A 17,184-nucleotide genomic window follows, 5' to 3' on the forward strand; every position below is an offset into this window, starting at 1 on the left:
ATTGGTGGACCAAAATCAATTAGATGAAATTTCATAGGAATAAGTGTGAAGTTCTTCAAGTAAATTCATAAACTAATGTAGACATATAAAATATGCAAAACTGTCTTAAGAGTAGTTTATGTCAAAAAGAACTCTGGTTTCCAGTGGCACATAAGCTCAAAACAAATAGTAACTAAATAGGAGTTCACTACTCAAATCTGGGAAATACACTCTGTACTTTGTGCTATGTAGAAGATTGTGGTAAATTTTAAAAGAGACGTTTTCAAACATGTAGTGGAAGTAATCAGTACGGCAATGCATCTGAAGACAAATCACATGGGAAATGACTAAATCTATTATGTTTAGCCTGGACTATTCAGTTTTTTAAAAAAACACTTTTGAGGAACATCTACCATATACAAGGGAGAAAAAAGGAGCAATAGAGCTAGTTCTAAAATTTACAGCATTAAGAGAAACGTAGCACCATTAATTGAAATAGTGAGTAATAGAATACAAAATGGGGTAGGGGAGATTACATTGAGCTTCGTTGTAAACGTGTTAGGCACCGGTAAAACATCCATAGGGAAACAGTCAAGAAGTGGCTGAAATCTGGAATCTGGATTTCAAAAGAAAATAAATGTACACAGAGATATAAACATACGGTTGGTTGCTACAAACAGGACTGCTGATTAGATCATCCTAACAGTAAAAAGAGGACCAAGAACATAATCTCAGGAACAATGTATATTTAAGGCACAAAGGAAATAAATGTAGGGTAGTCCCCCTTATCTGAAGTTTTGCTTTCTGTGGTTTCAGTTTCTGGCAGTCAACCATGGTCCGAAAATATTAAATGGAAAATTACAGAAATAAACAATTTATAAATTTTAAATTGCATGTCATTCTGAGCAGCATGATGAAATCTCACACCATCCCACTCCATCCCAACAGGGACATGAATCATCCTTTTGTCCAGCCCATCCACTTAGTCACTGATAACCATCAGTAATCAGTTTGACTGTCATAGTGTTGCCATGCTTGTGCTCAAGTAGCCCTTATTTTACGTAATAACGGCCCCAAAGCTCAAGAGCAGTGATGCTGGCAATTCCAATATGCCAAAGAGAAGATGGAGTCCTTCCTTTAAGTGAGAAGGTGAAAGTTCTCAACTTAAGAAAAAAAATCATACACTGAGGTTGCTAAGATCTATGGTAACTTTCATTACAGTACATTGTTATAATTGTTCTATTTTATTATTAGCTATTCTTGTTAATCTCTTACTGTGCCTAATTTACAAATTAAACTTTATCACAGATATGTATATACAGGAAAAATAGTATATACAGGGTTTGGTACTATCCACAGTTGCAGGCATCTACAGGGGGTCTTGGAAAGTATCCCTCATGAATAAGGGGGGACTACTGTATTTGAGGAAGGAAATGAAGATGGTTCAGCAAGGAGAACCAAGAAACTACATTGTTCTGGTGTCAATAATTGTGAACCTAAGATTTTACTCTATCACAGTTTCATGAATGATATAGAAGACAGCAGACTCCTGAGTCAGAGACAAAGGACTTTATTACTCATGGCATAGCAAGCAGTATGAGTATCAGCATATTGGCATCAGTTCCCTTTGCCCCCAAGTTCCACAGAGGTGACGACAAAGATGTATGCAATGGATGCCTGCACATGCAGTAGGATGTATAATAAGAGATGAACTCTGAGTTGAGGAACCAAATTTTTTACAAAGGGCAGTAAGCATGCCTTTTATTGGCTCCGGAGGGACAGCAGATTTATCTTCCAAGTCTGTTCACCATACAAATTTCCTTGAAAAGACAGTCCAGAACAAAGGGCAGTCAGTGCCTCTATTCACAAGATGAAAGCCCTATAGAGAGTGATCTTAAAACTTGGAGGCCAAGAGAGACTAAAGTTTCAACAGGAAAGGTATGGTTATACAGTAAATGCCAAAGACTAAAGAGGATGAACACTGAGAAAAGGAAATAAAATTAAGAAACATAAGATAGTAATAAGTTTTATCAGGTATATTTAGGGCTAATATATTATTTCACATCACTCACAAGACTAAAACCAGACCAAGAAATGGAAAGTTACAATCCAACAAATAGAGGATCTAACAGTAATTAGAACTGTCTAACAAAGAAAGATACTGGTAGATATTGTCTCCAATGGTAGATATGTACATAAGGGGAAGAAACACAGGGAGAGGAAGGAGAAGGTGGCTAACACATATTAAGGACTTACTCTTTATCTGTCAAACACCTGCATACCTTTGACCATCTGTCATAAATGTTCATTTATTCATTCATTCAACAAACAATTTCTCAAGCATGCCCTGTGTCAGGCAATGTTAGGCCCTAGAGATAAAATGATAAGCAACCAGTAACTAACTCTACCCTCCTGGAACTCACTGTCAAGTGGTGAAGATAGACAGTATTCAAATCACACAGCTATATAAATAAACACTGTCATTAAATGCTATGAAAGAAGAGCACAGTGAACTATGAACATGAATGTAACAGAGGTACTTAATCAAATTGGGTGGTGGGTGATAGGGTAAAGGAAGGTTTCCTTAAAGAGGTAGTAGATGAGCTAAGAGCTTAAGACTAAGCAGGAATTAAACAGGGATAAGGTAAAATGGTAAGGATAGTTGTAAGAATCCTAGTCAGAAAAGAGCAAGATATGCAAAAGTATAACCATCATAGAGAAAATGAAAGGTGGTCAAGAGATTTGTAGGACACTGAGAGAGGGAGACATATAAAAAGGACTCCAAAGACTGGCTTAGAAATTGAAATGGAGGGCCTCTAAGTTCCTTTGATTCTAAGTTTATAGTACTTTGTGATCATTCCATGTTCCTAAATAGCAGACCCCCCGAAATTTATTTATACATTAATACCAGGATTAACAGAGACTCAGAACTTTTTAACAAGCAGAACATGCTATAAATCATAGGCAAAATATAGCTTATGAAGAAGAGCCAAAGCCTATATTTAAAAGGGAAGAAAAATGTTTAGAACCCATTTTAAAATATTTTACATATCAGTTATAGTCACCCAGTGCTTCTATCTCTGAAGGAGCCAAAGAAGCATCTAGTTTCTCTATTTGACCCCTAATACCTACATAAGTATAAGAAATAGAAGCATCAATAAATGGTTCCCACGAATAGTAACAATGAATACAGAACATGGGCTGGCACACTGAAGGCTTCCACAAGAGCCTTCAGCTACTTCATTGTAATCAGAGTCAGTCAAGTAGAGAATGCAATCAAGGAGGGGAGAGGAAAAAATGCAAAGGGAGTTGCTGTGATTCCAAACACAAAGCAATGCTGTGACATCATGAAAGTGTGGCTCTTTTCACAGTGCTTAATATGAAGAAAGGAAGGAGCTCCTCATAGTTAAGGGCTTTTAGGGCTGGGGGATGCAATGTTTAGCAATATGGACCGTAAGTTTAAGAGACAACATGATAAATAGCCTAGGACTGTGGGAAAATGTTATACAGTTAGAAGCCCCAGGTTCAAGTTCAGAGTCTGACTTGCTGGGCACCTGGACAAGTTCTGGGCCTCCATTTCCTCCTCTGTAAGACAGAAATAACATTTGCTCTGTTGGAAATGGTCTTGTTTTGTAAACAAATAAATGAATTTATATGTAAGTGATCTTTAAATTATAAAATACTATTTTTATAATGATTTTTACTAATGCCATTAATATTTCTCTCAGTCACATTAATACATAATTCCTATTAACAAAGCTGTCCATTCCCTCACATTCTGCAGTCAGAGTCAAAAAACTCTGCCTCTTTATCTAACTGAGCTTCTCTCAAAACTCACTTCCTAAATGACTTCTATATAATATTCACAACATTTGCTGGTCCCCAGTTTTAATCTCCCACCTTCGGTTTGGGAGCATACGCACAAAGCCAGCTGTCTTCCACATGTCATGCCCTGATATTCAGAAGCCAGTTAGAAAGATCACTAAACTCCTCTGAAACACACAATTTGCCTCAAATCACTTAGCTGATCACTTACTACTCTACATTCCAATACTTCCCATTCAAATTCTATAAACCTATGAAAAACGTTCATTAACAACTTCATCTGGATATCTGTTTGAAGAAAAGGCAATAGGGATTATTTGTGCTTCCCTTTAATTGTTCACCTAGGATTTAATTACCCAGCATCATTTTTATTAAACATCAGGAAAGACTCTTGTTCTCTGTCATTTCCCTTCAGTGCTCCAGTCTCAAAACGAAAGAAAAGTAAATGTAATCATCACTCACTGGCTCATTCATTCACTAAATATTTGTTGATAGCCTACTATATGTGAGATATTGTTCTAGATACTAGGAATACAGCAGTGAGCAAAAAAGACAAAAATTCCTGCCCCAATGAAGCATAAATTCTAATAGCAGGAAAAAAAATCAACAAGATAAATCAGTAACATATATAGTATGATAGACTGTGATAAGTACTAAGAAAAACTAAAGAGTAGAGAAATAAGAAATATGTGTGAATGTGTGTGTGCATGTGCATGTGTGCAAGAAAGAGAAAAAAAATTATATACAGTGGCAAGGAAAGTACTTGCTCAAAGGATGATATTTCAGTAAAGTGTTGAAGGATTGTTACGAATTGTTTCATTTAAAATTCATTTGTTTATAATTTGTCTATACCATCAGTCATACACACACACACACACACACACACACAAACATCTCCACTTTAAATTTTGTTACAGGAACATAAGATTAATCAGTATTATTTTAAAACTGGCTTTAAAAACATAATACATATGAGCTCTCTCATAACCATATCATAAATACCATATCATAAATTCCTAAACCATGAATGTGGGTGGCAGTTCAAGGTGGATGGAAAATTTAAATTTAAAAATGCCCTAAAGTATGTGAATGTAGTTTAAGTAAAAACACATTACAACTTAGGATTAAAACATACCCAAAGGAATATTTTCAAAGCACCAAATACATGATCATATTAAAATTTTACACACAAATCCATAAACATACCACTAAACATAACACTAATGTTGAAGATTAGGTGAATTTCCTTAACAGCAAGAAAAAACGTAAAACTTTATCCTAGAAATATCACAGGTATAATTTTTTTATAATTGGTTACTTTAAGGCCCATATAAAAGGTTAAGAAATGCAAACATATTTTTGTGACCCTAGAAATGCATTTAAATTACAAAGAATAATATGAATATTGTTATAAGAAAGATCAGATTATTGTTTAAACAAGCTAGACTCATTAATTCATTCTGTGTACATCGCAAAACAAAAAAATGAGACTGTAAAATTTAAGAATATGTAGTAGATTCAAATAAGCTTAGTTATTTCTTAGGTATCAAAATTCTAACCAGACACTTTGGTCATTTTAGGAACATTTTAATGATGTGATGATTTGAAGACAAAAACTACTATATGGATAATTACATAATGGAGTTTACCAAACAGCATATTAAAGGAATATGATTAAACAGCCATTAACAAAAGCATGATATTTATTTAATCAACAATCCCTTCTCTCTAAAACAAGGGTAGGCAAACTACATAGGCTGAATCTGGCCCACCTCCTATTTTTGTGAGTAAAATTTTATTGGAACACAGTCACATCTATTCATTTACATATTGTCTATAGCTGTTTGTGTGCTATCACAGCAGAACTGAATAGTTAAGACAGAGACCGCATGGCTCACAAAGCCTAAAACATTAGTTATCTTGCTCTTTATTAAAATGTTTACCAACCACTACCTTAAAAGATTGGTAAGGGGCCAGCCAGGTGGTGCAGTGGTTAAGTTCGTGCATTCCACTTTGGCTGGTGGCCCCGGGGTTCACCTGGGTGTGGACCTAGGTACTGCTCATCAAGCCATGCTGTGACAGACATCCCACATATAAAGTAGAGGAAGATGGGCACAGATGCTGGTGGATGTTAGCTCAGGGCCAATCTTCCTCAAAAAAAAAAAAAGATTGGTAAAATCTTTTTCTTTCTTTCTTTTTTGGTGAGGAAGATTGGCCCTGAGCTAACATCCAGGCCAGTCTTCCTCTACTTTGTATATGGGATGCTGCCACAGAATGGCTTGATGAGCAGCACATAGGTCTGTACCCAGGATCCGAACCCACGAATCCCAGGCCGCTGAAGCAGAGTGCATGAACTTAACCACTACACCACAGGGCCAGCCCCAAAAGATTGGTAAAATCTTTTACCCATAGTCACAGTCTTAGTCCGTTAACATTTTTTTTTGTTTGTTTGTTTTTGTTTTTTTATTAATGTTATGATGGATTACAAGCTTGTGAAATTTCAGTTGTACATTTTTGTTAGTCATGTTGTGGGTACACCACTTCCCCCTCCGTACCCTCCCCCCACCCCCCCTTTTCCCTGGTAACCACCGATCAGATCTCCTTCTCAATATACTAATTTCCACCTATGAGTGGAGTCATATAGAGTTCGTCTTTCTCTGACTGACTTATTTCGCTTTAGTCCGTTAACATTTGAAACCACTTCCTCACTGGCCAATTAATTCTAAAGAAAAAAAATCAGACCCCTTTCCCTTTTAAGAAACCTGTAAATAGCCATCTTATTTCTAGCCTCAGTGAAGGACCATCTTGGCTTCACTAACCTCATACTGACTAGGAAACTCATTGCTGGTATTGGTCTCTACTTGCCGTACATTTTTTACTCTTTCTTGATCCTTCTGGTATCTCCTCTCAACATGAGAGGTGTGGCTCTGCTATTAGGGTGTGAAACAAAATGAGACAGATTCTAGGCAAAGTGCTATTAGATAAAAATATAACTCTAAAAAATAGCATCTTGACCTCAGAGTTGTCTTGGTTCCACCATCAACATCTTTTCTTTTTTGCAAAACTACAGAAGGCCCAAATATCTAATTTTAATAAGGCAAACTGTGGGTCACAAGGTGCTACTATTCCAAGAAAAATATTTTATCTTTCCAATGTTTTAAATTTCTTTTACTCCTTTCTATGTATTACATGATAGAGTATATTTTAAAACTCAGTTGGATTTCGTAGATATGAATCTCAGATTGTTATACATACAACAAAATTATCTCTCAATTAATAAATACCTCTCATAATTAATTATAATAAAATAGGGGCTGGCCCAGTGGCACAGCAGTTAAGTTCACACGTTCTGCTTCGGTTGCCTGGGATTCACCAGTTTGGATCCCTGGTGTGGACCCACACACTGCTAGTCAAGACATGCTGTGGCAAGCATCCTACATATAAAGTAGAGAAAGATGGGCACGGATGTTAGCTCAGGGCCAGTCTTCCTCAGCAAAAAGAGGAGGATTGGCAGCAGATGTTAACTCAGGGCTAATCTTCCTCAAAGAGAAAAGAATAATAAAATAAAATCATTATTGTTTGTAAACAAACGTCCATTTATCAAAAATGATACAAAAATGCTTCATTTGACTTCCCAAAGGGCACAACTCCAGAGATTATCCCAATGGATACAAATTGTTTAAAAAAAAAAAAGGAAGAAAAAAAAAGTCCAATTTTAAAAGCCTTACTGGAAAAGAAAATGCAAAATAAATGAATAATGATAAGTTTGTACTTACCGGAATTGTGGCAGTAGTCCATATACTGTGGAACTTGGACTGTGAAGGCTAACAAATCTGGAGCTAAGAGAGATTCTGGCTTTCTACTCTCATTGAGCCACTTGCTGCTATGAAGGTCTTTAGTGTCAGACGGACCCTGAAGCAATGGAATCAACTTCTCTTTTCCACTATCACCTGAAGAGAAACATTTAGGAAAAAAATCATAAAATAAAATATAGGAGTAACTTGAGGAAGCTTGATCTTAAAATATTTTACTAACATTATAATATTTCAACTATATTTGGTAATTTTAGCTGTACATTTAGCTATACTCTAAAGAGTATGACTGATAAAATTAAAAGCACTTTAACTCTTAAGAAATTAAGCTTTAGTATCCAGCTAATGAATGTACCACATGTTCAGAAAAGCTTATAAAAGGAAACAACATGAACACACTGTATTCTAAACATTCAAGGGAATCTATACCTCTTTAAACTTATCTAGAAATTTAGTTTTGCACTGGAAAAAATTAAATTACAAATAGTTTAAGAAAAATATTATGAAATAAAGTTTTGGTAGAAAGGTGAAGTCAATTACAACCTTAAATTGAAAAACAGCTGGGTTTTCTGTTTATTATACTAACAATATTTTAATTTAATTTTTAAGTGTCATACATATCTATATCTCCTATTCCCCAAAAAAGTATGAGAATAAACTTTCCTTTAATTTTTATCCCTCATAACCACTCTTAAAATCATGCAAAGTTTTTTTTCTTAAATACAAATCAATTTACTAAAGTAAAGAAGTATCATCCTGCCACAATTAAAATTTTTTTTAGTAAAATAAAAAAATTTAAAACCTCTGATTCATAGGAACAATGAGTAAATTCTTGTTTCAGTAACGCTCCTTGTAAAACGCAAGGCCAATTCTCCTATACAGGCAATAAAGTTTTACACGGTCCAGCTGCACATACCTGGGGCTTTGGCACCAATTTTTATTGATCCCAGGGTCCCAGAGGCACATCTGACCAACGACGTGCTGCAGTACTTCAGCTCCACGTTCTGGACTGAGCCCTCAAGAGTTGGCAGCGGATTCTTAGATTTCACACCTAATAAAAGAAAACTGCAAATGTACTAGCCGATTGAATTTAAATAATTTTTATACTCCTTCACCAAGGCATTTAAACTTAATTATACTTTAATTATCTACCTCAGATGTTCTTACAGTATTTGTGTTAGGTTTCATAGTTTAGTGTTTAGGAGGTGAAAGGATGCAATTTTAAAAGAAATGGGCTAAACTCTCATAACTATATTTATGCAGTCAGCTCTTCATTAGTCAAGCTCAAGAAATAAAAGTAAATATTTTAAACAAATATTTGCTTAAAAAACAGGAGACTTTAAAAAAATATTTGGTTTTAGAATATAGAATAAGATTTTCATTTCTGAAACAAATTTAACTTATAAATTGAGTTTCATTCAGGCAGAGACATTTAATTTAAACAGTAAACTTCTTAAATAAACAGATCCCTCAAAACATCTTGGTCAGGTAGAGTGGGGAGAGAGAAAGAAGATAGCTCGAAACAGCTCCTAAGGTTAAAATACAATAGCTTATAAGCAAAACTGACATGCCACATATAGATAAAAGTCAAAGGGATTCTATATCAATTAACCAAAAAAGTGAATACTAACGTCTCTACTCCATGCTACTTGCTGAAGAACATAAAAGCACAGAAGGGAACAATTACCATGAAATAAATGGTAGGGAAATTTAATTCAAAAGGGAGAAATTCATTTTGGCCCTGGAGAGTAGGTGACAATTAAACAGGCAGAGAAACCTTAAGAACATTATACCCACAATATTGCGAATTACTAAAATGATAATGACGACGATGAAGAACTCTAATCAACTAACATTTACTGAGGACATACTATGTGTTATGCATGTTATTTCATTCAATCCTCACAACAGGCCTATAGTAAAGATGTATATTATCCTCATTTTCAGATTAGGATACATGGATTAGAAGAGTTACGTAATTTTCTTTTTTTTTGGAAGATTAGCCCTGAGCTAACTGCTGCCAATCCTCTTCTTTTAGTTGAGGAAGACTGGCCCTGAGCTAACATCCATGCCCATCTTCCTCCATTTTATATGTGAGACTCCTACCACAGTATGGCGTGCCAAGCGGTGCCATGTCCACACCCAGGATCTGAACCGGCAAACCCTGGGCCACCAAGAAGCAGAACGTTCGAACTTAACCGCTGCACCCCTGGGCTGGCCCCAAGTTACATAATTTTTACTCAAAATCCTACAGTTAGCAATCAAAGAGTTAGAGTGTTTAACACAATGTGACCCCATCACAGAACACTGTACAACTCATTTTGCCTATATTCGTACATCTACCAACATAATTTCCCTTCTTTTACCCATTCCACACTTTGATCAAATATATACTATCCTTCATATTTGAAACTCCTTTCAGCAAAACTACATGTGAATAATTAAGAAAACCATAAACTATGATAGCTATATTAAACATTATTAGGAAATCTTTGATCTAAACTTTAGTGTGCTCAAGAAGCCCCATAATCCTCCAAGAGTCTTCCTGAGTTGTGGCCCAGGAATCTGCAGCCTGGTTAAATGGTTTGCAAACGGTTAGAGGACATCATCTTAAGACACCTTCTCACACAGTAAGCCTTACTTCAGAAGGACCTACTATTAATTTACTAATTTCCATTTGGCTGTTATACAAACCTGTATTCATTGGTTAATATTTTCCAACATTCACTACTTAGGTTGTTTCCATTTGAAGTGGTATCCGTTATCCTCAGAGTAGGAGTCTAAAATGTGTATTTTACATTTTTATATATTTTTCTATGTTTTTATCAGATTCTCAAAATCCATAACTCAAAAAACTTAAGAGGCAGTATCTCAGAAAATTTGAGGATGCCAACAATACTTATACAAACATAGTAGTAGTAATAATAGTAGTAGCAGTGATACTAGTTATCATAGCACTAGCTATCAATGAGCACTTACCAGGTGCCATGCACTATGTCTAGTTTGTTATTTTATTTATTCATCACATGGGGGAAAAAAAACCCAAGGTGGTAATTACTATTCCCATTTTACAAACGGGAAAACCAAGACTTAGAGAAATAAGGATTTTGCCCAAGGCTCAAGTTAGAAAGTGGCAAGGCCTGGATCACATTTCTTCTTATAAGAAAGGAAGCTGAGCTATCCTACATCTACTGAGATTGCAAGAAATTACCATCAGTCGGTAATTTACCCTGCTCCAATCATTATGTTAGATGATGATGTTGTTAGTGCCGTCAAGTTGATTCTGACTCCTAGCGACCCTGTGTACAGCAGAGTGGAAAGCTCCGGGCAGTCTTTTTGCCCCATCCTCTCACCTTCTGGCACTTTGTATCAGACAATGCTTCACTGCTATTCATAGGGTTTTCATTGTCAATTTGTTCTGAAGTGAGTGACCAGGTCCTTCTTCCTAGTCTGTCTTAGCCTGGAAGCTCCACTGAAATCTATCCACCATGGGTGACCCCGCTGATATTTCAAATACGGGTGGCACAGCTTTCAGCAACACGCAGCCACCACAGTATGACAACTGACACACAGGTGGTCTAAAACCTGAGCCTCAGCAGTGAGAGTGCCAAATCCTAACCACTAGACCACTAGGGCTGGCTATCATAGATGAGGACAGGGACACAGACTGGAGTACTATACTCCCCTAGCCCTCAAGTCCCTCAGTCAGACTCTCATTCTATGCCAATTTTTCAAAAAATATAAAGAGCCTACATAGCAGTCAGCAGACAAGAGCTACTGAAAGATTCTCTCAAAGGTTGCTGATAGTGTTCAGAACCAAAAGAATTGAATTAGTTTTTGGTAGATGCAAAAAGCAAAAGAATATAAATAGGTCAAAATGGCTTTGCTTTTAAATTATTTTATAGCACTGCTCTTTTACAGTTTAAAAAGTTTGGGACTCTATCGTGAATCACAAATAGTAGGTCTGTGTTAATATCTAATGAATGCTATATATAAGACTCTTCTCAGAAGAAGTTGCCTGAAACTTCTTCTAATAAAAATCTCATATCCTGAAATAAAGCATCTTGGTTTAGACTAATACTATCAAGAACTTAGTTCACATTTTTATGATCACTACATTTCTCATATATTTTAAAACTTGTTTTAATAACTACAACATCATTACGCATAATTTCTTCAGAAATTCTTTATAAAGTAATTAGTTTTTAATGCCACAAGCTTAGATTTTAAAAAAAATTATAGTTATCTCTTGATAAATTTCAACAAGATTGGTACCATATTATTTTTTACTAGTAAAAGTAATATTGGTACCATAAACTATGGACTTTGGGTGATTATGATGTGTCAACATAGGTTCACCAATTTTAACAAATGTACCACTCTGGTGGGGGATATTAATTTTGGGGGAGGCTCGAAGGTATAGGGGCAGAAGATATAAGGGATATCTCTGAATTTTCCCCTCAATTTTGCTGTGAACCTAAAACTTCTCTAAAAACAACAAAGCATTTATAAAAAAAAATCTTGTTTACTTCCCACTCCACCTTCAAACCAAAATTTGTAAAGCACCCCACACATAAGCACTAGGAAGGGAGAGAGGAGAGGTGTCTTGGCAATACACAACTCAGGGCACCACTCACATTGTGCTCTACATGAAAGCTGCTTTCTGAGACTGTGAAAGGAAATTTCCTGTTAGGGACACAACATGGAGAAACAAAAAGAGCAATTGCTCTGAAACTAAAAAAGCATGGCTTTGGCTATAGGCTGCATTAAGTATCTAGTAAGTAGGTAGCTTAAGGCAAGCTACTATTTAGTATTGTTACATGTGGAGGCCAAAATACTGTAAACACTGTAGCTACTGTTTAAGGTATTTAACTCTGAGAAATCAGCTGAACTTTATACAGAACTTAATTTAGAGAAGAGGTGGAATATTTTGGTAAGAGGTACACTCAGCTGACATGAGTCAATAGGACCATTACAAGGCATTGACAATATCTTACATTTGAAATGATGCCTTTACAAAGCATTGTTACAAATATTTACTCAAATCTTGCTGTTACAGTCCACTAGAGGAAGAGAAAAGGGAATCCCTAAGGCACTGCAGTTGAAATACAATTTAACATTGTACACACTACCGATGGAATAATCTAAAAGAATTTTTGTGTTACAATTTAATATGAAATAATGTACTGCTATTTCTTCTCCTTGTAGTACTTTTCTGAAAAATATCAACTCCTAACAAATATTCTTAGCCCTATGGTGCACCATTAACCCTAATTATTTTTCCACCAACTTTCTTCCCTGCCATAATTCTTCCATCCTCACTGAGACCTTAACCCTCAACATCTACTCTCCAGTGTTCAGTCATCAACTTATGATGACTCCTATAATTACCATGTACAAATTAAAAGACAAACTAATGAGAATGACCTGTACATCTGTGTGGAAGTAAAAGATTAAGGAGTCAAACCATATGTAAGTGTACCTTTGTTCCTTCCTTAACCACCACCAAAAGACTGTTAAGAAAAATTTTTAGGGCTCTAAACCAACAAATAAATAAAAATGAAAAGACAAAAGCTGAATGTGCAGCTCTCGAAGAGGCAGGAGCTGTCATAAAAATTTTGGAGGATGGATATTTGATGAACAAGTAGCAATGAGATGACTTAGTAGAACACAGAAAAGTGTCCGTGAGTAAACTAAGAAGCAAGTTGATCTTCAGTAAGCCCTGGAAAGATAAGATTTAAAGAAAACAGGCAGATCAGAGGGCATGAATGCAGATGAGACTAAAAAGATGAGTAACTGAAACTCCAATGACCACAGATCCTTTGCCTCAATCCATGCAGCCATGCAACTATCCCACACTCATCCTGGCAAAAGACTGAGGGATTCACTCTGGAGAGGTTAAAGCAGAAGGACTTTGGACTAAGGGATACAACCAAAGAAGAGGGTGCAAGCTAAAACATGGGAGATTATCTAAAAAATCTATACAGAGTACATGTACTGGAAAGAAGATCTCCTTTTCTTTTACTCTCTAAGAACTCTGTACTTCCAAGAAGGAAATGGAAGGATTTCCTTCTGCTGAAACTGGCCACTCCAAGAAAAGGGAACCAGAGATACTGATAACTGATAATCCCCCAGCAAAAAATGGGTTAGTGCCCAATTTCACGACACCAGTCATTCAACAAGCTCCAGCATTACACACAGGTTCCAACTAGTTATTTAGTATTTTATTCTACAATATGAAGGATCATCAGATATTAGGTAGAAATCTCTAATATGAAAGGTAGAGATTTAAAAAACCACACACATACACACACAGAAAAGGACATTGGGATAAAGAGACAATGTCAGGAAGAGAAAACTTAAAATAATAATAATTACTACCTTCAGGGAGACTACAGAAGAACAGGATGATCAGCTAAAATTTTAAAAGAACAAACAATAGCTCTTAGAAATTAAAAACATGATGTTAATTCTTAAATTAATAAGAAGATTGGAAAATAAAGTTGGGAACTCCACCATAAATTAAAACAAAAAATCTCAAGAGATTGAAAATGGGAGAGAAATAACAGTAAAATGAAAGGATCGACCTAAACAATAAAATATCTGAAAACCAAAAGTTCTACAAAGAACTTTTGAAAATGGAGAAAATAATCAGAGAAATAATTCAAGATTTCCCCAAACTGAAGAATAAGACTTTCAAATTAACAGGTTATACCATATATCCAGCACAACAAATGAAAAAACATACACATAGAAGCCCACCACCTGAACATCAGGACTAAACAGAAGCTCCTAAAAGCTTCTGAGATTAAAAAACAAACAGATACATAAAAACAGAAATATGTCACATATAAACAAACAGAATGGCATCAAACTCCTCAAGAGCAATACTGGAAACAAAAAGACAAAAAAGCAACACTTTTAAATTCTCTAGGAAAACAATTCCCAATCTACAAATCTATATACATGCCAAACCATCAATCACATATGAAGGTAGAATAAAAATTCATTCAGACACGCCAGACCTGAAAAATGTTTACTTCCTGTCCGGGAAAGATAATTAGAGAAATTGTGCTCCACCAAAAAGAAGGAGTAAATCAGTGAAGAATAACATATGTGATCTAAGAAACAAGGGGTCCAACGTAAGAGAAAAGGGAATTCCGAGGACAATGATAAAGGAAAACTTTAAGACATTTCTATAGTAGGATTAGAAGCAAATGGAGATTGAAACAGGAGGAAAGTGCACTAAAAGAATAATGATTACAGAAATTAAAACTAATTATCTCATGGATTAAAACATATTGAGAGAATACATGCTTCCGTAAGCGTTTTGGCGAATTAATTAATAATAAGTACCTAGAACACTAATCAAACCAAAAAACTCAGTTATTAACTCCAAGAATAAAAGTTGCATAAGAAAAACATATTTAATGATAGTATATTATTATTAATACATACGTGGTCATAATATATGAATATTAAATATTAAGCAAACCTTAATGTTAAGCAAAAATTGTGATATATTAGATGATTTGGGAGACTAAAGATAGAGATAGCGAGTGTTGGCCCTAAAAGCTAAATCCTCTGTGGTAAGCAGAATAATGTCCCTCCCCACAAAGATGTCCACATCCTAATGCTAGGACCTGTGAACAGGTTACCTTACATGGCAAAGGAGAATTACGTTGGAGATGGAATTAAGATTGCTAATCAGCTGATCTGAAATAGGGAAATTATCCTGTATTATCCCGGTGGACCCAATGTAATCACCAGGGTTCTTAAAGAAAGAGGCAGAAGAAGAGAGAGAAAGGTGTGTAGTGACAGAAGCACTGTCCGAGAAATGCTATGCTGCTGGCTTTGAAGATGGAGGATTAGGGCCACTGGGCAAGGAATGCAGGTGGCCTCTAGAAGGTGGGAAAGGCAAAAAAACAGATTCTCTCCTATAAAATTCAAAAAGGAACACAGCCATGCTGACATCTTGATTTTAGTATGAGTCTCATTTCAGATTTCTAAACTATAGAACTGTAAGAAAATAAATTTATGTTGTTTTAAGGCACTACTTGTGGTAGTAGAAAGTATGTAGATAATATCTAAACATGGAAGATAAGAAAATTGCACTATAAGCATTTCACTTAAAAATTTGCAGGTAAATATCTAAGAATGTGCTGAAAATAACTGTCTCTACAAAAGCAGTGAAGATGACAGGGGCCCAGAGGACTGCCCTTTTTTTGTTACAAGCCTTTCAAAACTATCATTTAATAAAATAAAACAAAACATCATTCAGGACACTCAAGCAGCCAAGATCATGCTACAGACACAAAAATAATAAAGTCACAGGATAATGAACCAACAATAAAATTTTCTGAAAGAGGGAAGAGGTAAATTCTTTTAAAATACGCATTGAAGGGACAGCCATCTTAGCAAAGTTATTAAGGAACATTTAGACAAAATAACAATCGTGAAGAGCTTCCAAACAGTTGATATTATAGTAAAAAGTAAGCATTATCCTTTCAGGGGAAGAATAAAGGGAGAAAGTGAAATGAGAGGAAGATTGATCACATAAGAAGAAAATGGAAGTCTGAACAAGAGAAGCTGGGTAGGCAAGGACAAATAAGATAGGCATACCAAGAAAACAGGTTAGTTCTAAAACTCAGTAAGTGACAACGACTGCAAATGGCTCCCTCTAATAAGACAAGCAAATAGAAGATAGCAAACTGTAAAAGGCAGTGGTTGTTTTGTTATTGTTGATGCTGATAAACAATTTTGTTGTTTTCAACATGGAAAAGCAAATGAACTACCATTTTAGGGTTGAGTTAAGCCAAAATATCTGGGGAAAAAATCACAATATTTTCAACAGAATCTAAAATTGAACTATAACCAATTAAACATCATGAAATAAAAAGTAATCTCAGAAGTGTGGCTCACAGTGATAACTGACAGAATTGAACTTTAAATATTCACAAGGAACAAAACACAAAGTCTTCTATAGCAAGACCTTACTTTTCATAGTTCCACCCTCACTTGCATCTCAGCAATCCCTGTCCATGTTGCTGTAAATACCAGCAAAAATAGAGTCAACAAGCATTTACTGACCAAGATGTATCTACAGAGCTCCTTCTCTGTTAACCTTTTTTTTTTTTTTTAAAGATTTTATTTTTTCCTTTTTCTCCCCAAAGCCCCCCGGTACATAGTTGTGTATTCTTCGTTGTGAGTTCCTCTAGTTGTGGCATGTGGGACGCTGCCTCAGCGTGGTCTGACGAGCAGTGCCATGTCCGCGCCCAGGATTCGAACTGACGAAACACTGGGCCGCCTGCAGCGGAGCGCGCGAACTTAACCACTCGGCCACGGGGCCAGCCCCTCTGTTAACTTTTTTTAACATCAACAGTGGCAAATAAATATTTGAAAAGTAAAGACTCAGATTCATACTGACAGAATGATAAAAAGAGATGCCTTAATTTAAAGCAACATATTCTGCCACCTAGTTTATGACAACTCTTGATATATAGATTAACAAAATAACATTTGCTTCTAACTCTAAAATTCTGTGAATCAGAGTCTGATTTCTACATGT

The 17,184-nt window shown here is 35.7% G+C and overlaps 1 protein-coding gene across 6 annotated transcripts in view; it reads right to left on the minus strand.

Annotated features, from left to right (window-relative positions):
• VPS13B (vacuolar protein sorting 13 homolog B) overlaps positions 1-17,184 on the minus strand; it is a 784,298-nt gene that overhangs the window by 556,596 nt on the left and 210,518 nt on the right. For all 6 annotated transcript variants that reach the window (XM_046642610.1, XM_046642612.1, XM_046642609.1 and 3 more), the window contains 2 exons: positions 8,533-8,667; positions 7,581-7,754 (listed from right to left, as the gene is read on the minus strand). In XM_046642610.1, coding sequence (XP_046498566.1) covers positions 7,581-7,754; positions 8,533-8,667 — 309 coding nt within the window. The remainder of the gene's footprint in view (positions 1-7,580; positions 7,755-8,532; positions 8,668-17,184) is intronic.

The sequence above is a fragment of the Equus quagga genome, chromosome 16 (assembly GCF_021613505.1).
Source record: "Equus quagga isolate Etosha38 chromosome 16, UCLA_HA_Equagga_1.0, whole genome shotgun sequence".
NCBI classification, from domain to species: Eukaryota; Metazoa; Chordata; class Mammalia; order Perissodactyla; family Equidae; genus Equus; species Equus quagga.